At 43.9% G+C, this 8,067-nt stretch overlaps 1 protein-coding gene across 1 annotated transcript in view; it reads left to right on the top strand.

Moving 5' to 3' along the window:
- samd1b (sterile alpha motif domain containing 1b) overlaps window positions 1-8,067 on the top strand; it is a gene marked incomplete at its 5' end in the record, with an annotated part of 19,572 nt that overhangs the window by 8,360 nt on the left and 3,145 nt on the right. The window contains 3 exons of the mRNA XM_080842351.1: window positions 3,287-3,393; window positions 4,062-4,122; window positions 5,836-5,941. Coding sequence (XP_080698477.1) covers window positions 3,287-3,393; window positions 4,062-4,122; window positions 5,836-5,941 — 274 coding nt within the window. The remainder of the gene's footprint in view (window positions 1-3,286; window positions 3,394-4,061; window positions 4,123-5,835; window positions 5,942-8,067) is intronic.

Genomic DNA, 8,067 nt, shown 5'->3' with positions numbered 1-8,067 from the left:
CTGATCTCTATAGGGTGTCTATACGTCTCTGATCTCTATAGGGTGTCTATATGTCTCTGATCTGTATAGGGTGTCTATACGTCTCTGATCTATATAGGGTGTCTATACGTCTCTGATCTCTATAGGGTGTCTATACGTCTCTGATCTCTATAGTGTGTCTATACGTCTCTGATCTCTATAGTGTGTCTATATGTCTCTGATCTGTATAGGGTGTCTATACGTCCCTGATCTCTACAGGGTGTCTATACGTCTCTGATCTCTGTAGGGTGTCTACACGGCTCTGATCTCTGTAGGGTGTCTATACGTCTCTGATCTCTGTTGGGTGTCTACACGGCTCTGATCTCTGTAGGGTGTCTATACGTCTCTGATCTCTGTAGGGTGTCTATACGTCTCTGATCTCTGTAGGGTGTCTATACGTCTCTGATCTCTACAGGGTGTCTACACGGCTCTGATCTCTATAGGGTGTCTATACGTCTCTGATCTCTATAGGGTGTCTATACGTCTCTGATCTCTATAGGATGTCTATACGTCTCTGATCTCTATAGGGTGTCTATACGGCTCTGATCTCTGTAGGGTGTCTATACGTCCCTGATCTCTATAGGGTGTCTACACGGCTCTGATCTCTATAGGATGTCTATAGGTCTCTGATCTGTATAGGGTGTCTATACGTCTCTGATCTCTATAGGGTGTCTATACGTCTCTGATCTCTATAGGGTGTCTATATGTCTCTGATCTGTATAGGGTGTCTATACGTCTCTGATCTCTATAGGGTGTCTATACGTCTCTGATCTCTATAGGGTGTCTATATGTCTCTGATCTGTATAGGGTGTCTATACGTCTCTGATCTATATAGGGTGTCTATACGTCTCTGATCTCTGTAGGGTGTCTACACAGCTCTGATCTCTGTAGGGTGTCTATACGTCCCTGATCTCTACAGGGTGTCTATACGTCTCTGATCTCTGTAGGGTGTCTATACGTCTCTGATCTCTGTTGGGTGTCTACACGGCTCTGATCTCTGTAGGGTGTCTACACGGCTCTGATCTCTATAGGGTGTCTATACGTCTCTGATCTCTGTAGGGTGTCTATACGTCTCTGATCTCTACAGGGTGTCTACACGGCTCTGATCTCTATAGGGTGTCTATACGTCTCTGATCTCTATAGGGTGTCTATACGTCTCTGATCTCTATAGGATGTCTATACGTCTCTGATCTCTATAGGGTGTCTATACGGCTCTGATCTCTGTAGGGTGTCTATACGTCCCTGATCTCTATAGGGTGTCTACACGGCTCTGATCTCTATAGGATGTCTATAGGTCTCTGATCTGTATAGGGTGTCTATACGTCTCTGATCTCTATAGGGTGTCTATACGTCTCTGATCTCTATAGGGTGTCTATATGTCTCTGATCTGTATAGGGTGTCTATACGTCTCTGATCTCTATAGGGTGTCTATACGTCTCTGATCTCTATAGGGTGTCTATATGTCTCTGATCTGTATAGGGTGTCTATACGTCTCTGATCTATATAGGGTGTCTATACGTCTCTGATCTCTATAGGGTGTCTATACGTCTCTGATCTCTATAGGGTGTCTATACGTCTCTGATCTCTGTAGGGTGTCTACACGGCTCTGATCTCTATAGGGTGTCTACACGGCTCTGATCTCTGTAGGGTGTCTACACGGCTCTGATCTCTATAGGGTGTCTACACGGCTCTGATCTCTGTAGGGTGTCTATACGTCTCTGATCTCTGTAGGGTGTCTACACGGCTCTGATCTCTGTAGGGTGTCTATACGTTTTGATCTCTATAGGGTGTCTATACGTCTCTGATCTCTATAGGGTGTCTACACGGCTCTGATCTCTGTAGGGTGTCTACACGGCTCTGATCTCTATAGGGTGTCTATACGTCCCTGATCCTGATCTCTATAGGGTGTCTATACGGCTCTGGTCTCTGTAGGGTGTCTATACGTCTCTGATCTCTATAGTGTGTCTATACGTCTCTGATCTCTATAGGGTGTCTATACGTCTCTGATCTCTACAGGGTGTCTATACGTCCCTGATCTCTGTAGGGTGTCTATACGTCTCTGATCTCTATAGGGTGTCTACACGGCTCTGATCTCTGTAGGGTGTCTATACGTCTCTGATCTCTGAAGGGTGTCTACACGGCTCTGATCTCTATAGGGTGTCTATATGTCTCTGATCTCTATAGGGTGTTTACACGGCTCTGATCTCTGTAGGGTGTCTACACGGCTCTGATCTCTATAGGGTGTCTATATGTCTCTGATCTGTATAGGGTGTCTATACGTCTCTGATCTGTATAGGGTGTCTATACGTCTCTGATCTCTGTAGGGTGTCTACACGGCTCTGATCTCTATAGGGTGTCTATACGTGTCTGATCTCTATAGGGTGTCTATACGTCTCTGATCTCTACAGGGTGTCTATACGTCCCTGATCTCTGTAGGGTGTCTATATGTCTCTGATCTCTATAGGGTGTCTACACGGCTCTGATCTCTGTAGGGTGTTTACACGGCTCTGATCTCTGTAGGGTGTCTATACGGCTCTGATCTCTGTAGGGTGTCTACACGGCTCTGATCTCTATAGGGTGTCTATACGTCTCTGATCTCTATAGGATGTCTATAGGTCTCTGATCTCTATAGGGTGTCTATACGGCTCTGATCTCTGTAGGGTGTCTATATGTCTCTGATCTCTATAGGGTGTCTATACGTCCCTGATCTCTGTAGGGTGTCTATACGTCTCTGATCTCTATAGGGTGTCTATACGTCTCTGATCTCTATAGGGTGTCTATACAGCTCTGATCTCTATAGGGTGTCTATACGTCCCTGATCCTTATCTCTATAGGGTGTCTATACGTCTCTGATCTCTACATGGTGTCTATACATCCCTGATCTCTGTAGGGTGTCTACACAGCTCTGATCTCTATAGGGTGTCTATACGTCCCTGATCCTGATCTCTATAGGGTGTCTATACGTCTCTGATTCTTTATACGTCCCTGTTGGATGTTCTCATGCAATATATGTCATGCGGGTGAAGTAATGAAAAGTAGAAAGCACTGAATACAGGTTCAATAAACAAATGTCTCTCTCCCGCTCTCTCTCTCTCTCTATCTCTTTGTCTCTCTCTCTTTCTCTCTTTCTCTCTGTCTCTCTTTCTCTCTCTCTCTTTGTCTCTCTCTTTCTCTTTTTTTTCTCTCTCTCTTTGTCGTTCTCGCTGTCTCTCTCTCTCTATTTGTCTCTCTCTCTCTATCTCTCTCTCTCTCTGTCTCTCTCTCTCAGTGATTGAGCCTCAGAAGGTGTCACAACCAGTAGGGTCAGAGGTCAATCAGGCGGAGGAGGAAGAGGAGAAGATGGATATAAATGACCAGCAGCCTCCAGACACACAGGTAACACACATGCAAACATGCAAACACATAGATGCACACAGATATACAAACACAAACACAAACACAAACACAAACACAAACACAAACACAAACACAAACAAAAACACAAACACAAACACATACACATACACACAGATGCACACACAGATGCACACACACACACATACATGCAAACACACAGATGCATACACTTACACACGAATACATGCAAACAAAGAGATACACAAACACAAACACAAACATGCATGAATGCAAACACATAGATGCACACAGATACACACACGCGCACACACACACACACACACACACACACACACACACACACACACACACACACATGCAAATGCTCAGATGGCGACACACACACACACACACACACACACACACACACACACACACACACACACACACACACGCATGCAAACACAAAGATACACACGCACACACACACACGCACAGTCTCTCTCTCTTGCCATTTTTTAACGCATGCCATCATCCATGTCTGTCTCAACCCCCCCCACCCCCACTCTCTCTTTCAATCCCCTCTCCTCAATCTCTCTCTTTTTCTGTCCATCTCCCTCTCTCTCATCTCACTCCCTCCTCTTCCCTCTCACTCCCTCCTCCTCCTCCTCCTCGCTCTCGCTCTCCCTCCCTCTCTCTCATCTCAGGATCCAGTGATCATGGTGTCAGATGCTCCCTGCCTCACTTCCTCTGTTGCCACTAAGAGCTGTGAGTTCTTCTTTCCCCTTCTTCCTCTGCTCGGGCTGCACAGCACATCAGTGTGTGTGTGTGTGTGTGTGTGTGTGTGTGTGTGTGTGTGTGTGTGTGTGTGTGTGTGTGTGTGTGTGTCCATCTTTGTGTTTGTATGTGTGTGTGTGTGTGTGTGTGTGTGTGTGTGTATCTGTGTGCATCTATGTGTTTGCATGCATGCGTGTGTGTGTGTCTGTGTGTGTTTGTATCTCTGTGTTTGCATCTATGTATGTGTGTGTTTCGGGGGGGGGATCTATGTGTTTGCATGTGTGTGTGTGTGTGTGTGTGTGTGTGTGTGTGTGTGTGTGTGTGTGTGTGTGTGTGGAATGGATGTATATATATATTTGTGTGTTTGTGTGTGGTGCTATGAATAACTAGAAATTCAGTTTATTATCTCATTGGCGTTTCCAGTCAAATCTAACCGAGTGTTGGTGCATCTAGAGTTCATTGAATGGAACAGGAGTGTTGGTGCATCTAGAGTTAATTGAATGGAACTGGATTGTTGGTGCATCTAGAGTTAATTGAATGGAACAGGAGTGTTGGTGCATCTAGAGTTAATTGAATGGAACTGGATTGTTGGTGCATCTAGAGTTAATTGAATGGAACTGGAGTGTTGGTGCATCTAGAGTTAATCAAATGGAACTGGAGTGTTGGTGCATCTAGAGTTAATCAAATGGAACTGGAGTGTTTGTGCATCTAGAGTTAATTGAATGGAACTGGAGTGTTGGTGCATCTAGAGTTAATTGAATGGAACTGGAGTGTTGGTGCATCTAGAGTTAATCAAATGGAACTGGAGTGTTGGTGCATCTAGAGTTAATTGATGCCGACATGTGACTGTCCTGATGGGTAGAGAGAGGTGAAGAGACACACCGTATGGAGTCAGAATAGTTTCAAAATTCACAAATGAATGTAACATGATTCACAGATGTATTTTGTGCTTCACAAATACATTTCACACGATTCACAAATAAATTTCACACAATTCACAAATGTAACCGCTGTCGCATTTATTTACAGACTTAGGAACTTTTACAAGCCGTTTGCCATTTGTGAACATCCCTGGATTTGTTTTACTCTACTGATGCGGCTTGATTCACAAACGTATTGCAAGGACATTCTCTGCTGCCTATCAGATGTGACAATTTCAGCCAATCACATGCACTGATTACACAAAGTATAGAGTGGGGAGGGCTCCAAAAGTCTGAGACCTGGAGTGGTTTGTAAAAGTGCGTTGATTAGGCTTTACATTTGTGAATTGCGTGACTTTAATGTGAATCGCATGACATTTAATCGCTTTACATTTATGAATCGCGTGACAATCGTGTGAATTTTGAAACTAACTCCATATTTGGGAATCAGCGGTGATTGCAAAAAGTATGTTTGTGTGTAACTCATCTATGTGCGTGTTTGTGTGTGTCTATACTTCTGTGTGTCATTGATGTGTTCGTGTATTTGTGTTAATGTGTTTATGACTATCTTCCTCTGGGGCTGATGTGTAGGCTATTGTCTTGTGCAAGTGTGTGTGATGTATTCTACGTATGTGTATGTTGAACTCTCTCTCTGCTCTCAGGTTCGGGCTGTAAGATGTGCGTGTGCTTGTGTGTGTGTGTGTGTGTGTGTGTGTGTGTGTGTGTGTCTGTGTGTGTGTGTGTGTGAGAGAGTGCTTATGACTCTGTCTCTCTGTGCTCTAAGGTTCGGGCTGTAAGATGGAGGTGGGAGTGTCTTCCTGCCTTCTAACCCCAACGGCGTCTCCCAGAGACATGGGCCCCTCTGAGGAACGGGGGATGAACGGAGGAGTGTAAGTATGGAGGGAGAGGTAGAGACAGAGACGGAAGAGGTGTATAAACCAGGAAGTGTGCTTCAGCACAACCAATTCTGATCCGTCTTAGAACTGTTCTTGACAGGCACTATCCTAGAAATGTTCTAGTCAGACACTATCCTAGAACCATTCTAGTCAGATGCCATCTAGCTTTGAGGAGTGTTTGTTTTTGCAAGCCATTCCAGACTTGCACCTTTAGAGTTTGCATTGAGCGCCATTTAAAACAGTTCCATTATAACATCATTAGTTATTAACATTCTAATTCCATTCACATCTTCGTGATCGTCCTTCTCAAAGTAAAGGGCTTAAATTACCACTTTATCTCATTATTTCATCGTCACATGGAACCGTCAGTTAACAACACTCTATGATCACACTCCACAACAGGCTAGCAGGCCATTAGGTTTCCTGATGATCATGCACTTTAAGAAAAGCATATTTTATGTTGATCAAACTGTGTGTAGTGAAAAGCATTAGAACACATTCATTAGAATTGATTACCAGACTGTTCAGTGACAAACGTATACACTACTTGTGTCGAGAGTTGCTTTTGATAAACAGAGAGTACATTTAAATGTAAATGAACTGAGGTGCTCACAGGATAGATTAAAAGCCCAATAACAGTGAGGATGAGGAGGATGTCATTTTACCATGGTGGGCTCCTAATAGTGTGGCAGTTAAACGAAAATTTTCATAACAATTGTGCATTTTGTGATAAAAGCATCTAATTTGACAAAAAAAGGAGGTTCTAATGGTATCATCAGATATAATATTGGAGGTGATTCAAGTAGGGCACTCAGGGTCCATGGTGAAAATGTTTTAAAATGGCTGCCAGATGAGATAGTATTGCATATTATATGGTTACTTTAAGATACATGTTAACATAAGTATATATCTAAAAATATCCTAAACCCACCCAAAAACTACATTCATACATTCATGATAAACATTTATTCTGTCTGTTTTAAAATAAACAACGATAAACACAGCAAACTGCTCTTTAAAAAAATAGTCAGCTTCAGCAAAAAAAGTCAGTCCGGTGTGCGTCGTGTTTTTGCAACCTGCCTGATCACATCACTGCATTATTATATATAGCCTAGTTAGAGAGCCTGGACAGGCAGTGAGAATGACCGGTGTGTTCACCTGTCCGTCACAGGACAGTATGCCATCAGTATGAATCCAGTTATTTATTTGATTTTATTTATGCGTTTATTTGAAAAGGGACAGACAGTGTACATTGATAAACATTTCCCAGATTTCCCAAAATGTAAATGCACCGGAATTAGCTAGGTAAGCTAGTTTTCATCCGTTGTGGCTTGGCATGGCATGACAGAGAGATACGTAATAAAATAAATAAATAATAATAAAAAGTTATATGATTGAAAGAAATAATAAAAAAAGATAATCTGATTTCTAACATAGCTACTTATAAGGACAAACTTAAACAAAATGTGTATGATGTGCCTTGAACAGTAAACATAAGGTGGCTAGCACATTAGCAAGTAGGCTAATATATTCTAGTGGTGGTCGCCTGTCAGTAATGGGATGTGTCTGGGCTGGACCTCTTGCCAGAGTGATGAAGAGGCCTTCTGCCACAGAGTCTACACGTGTCCCTGGCCATGCGTATGCAACAGTGGGCCTGTAGATGTCTGGGACAGCAGACATCTACTGCAGCCTCTGCAGGCCTCTTTCAGGCATAAACTCCCAGTCCAGCAAGGCTGGTTTATGCCCCCAGGACTCTGGCTGCCCATGGGGCTTCAGAAAGACTCATGGAGGTCCGAGAGAGAGAGAGATAGGCTTTCTGAAGCTCTGGGGACCGGCCATGGGGCTTCAGAAAGACTCATGGAGGTCCGAGAGAGAGAGAGATATGCTTTCTGAAGCTCTGGGGACCGGCCATGGGGCTTCAGAAAGACTCATGGAGGTCCGAGAGAGAGAGAGATAGGCTTTCTGAAGCTCTGGGGACCGGCCATGGGGCTTCAGAAAGACTCATGGAGGTCCGAGAGAGAGAGAGAGAGATAGGCTTTCTGAAGCTCTGGGGACCGGCCATGGGGCTTCAGAAAGACTCATGGAGGTCCGAGAGAGAGAGAGATAGGCTTTCTGAAGCT

Source organism: Sprattus sprattus, assembly GCF_963457725.1.
Source record: "Sprattus sprattus genome assembly, chromosome: 1".
NCBI classification, from domain to species: domain Eukaryota; kingdom Metazoa; phylum Chordata; class Actinopteri; order Clupeiformes; family Clupeidae; genus Sprattus; species Sprattus sprattus.
The sequence above is the reverse complement of the archived record's forward strand: the minus strand, read 5'-3'. Positions and strand labels throughout refer to the sequence as shown.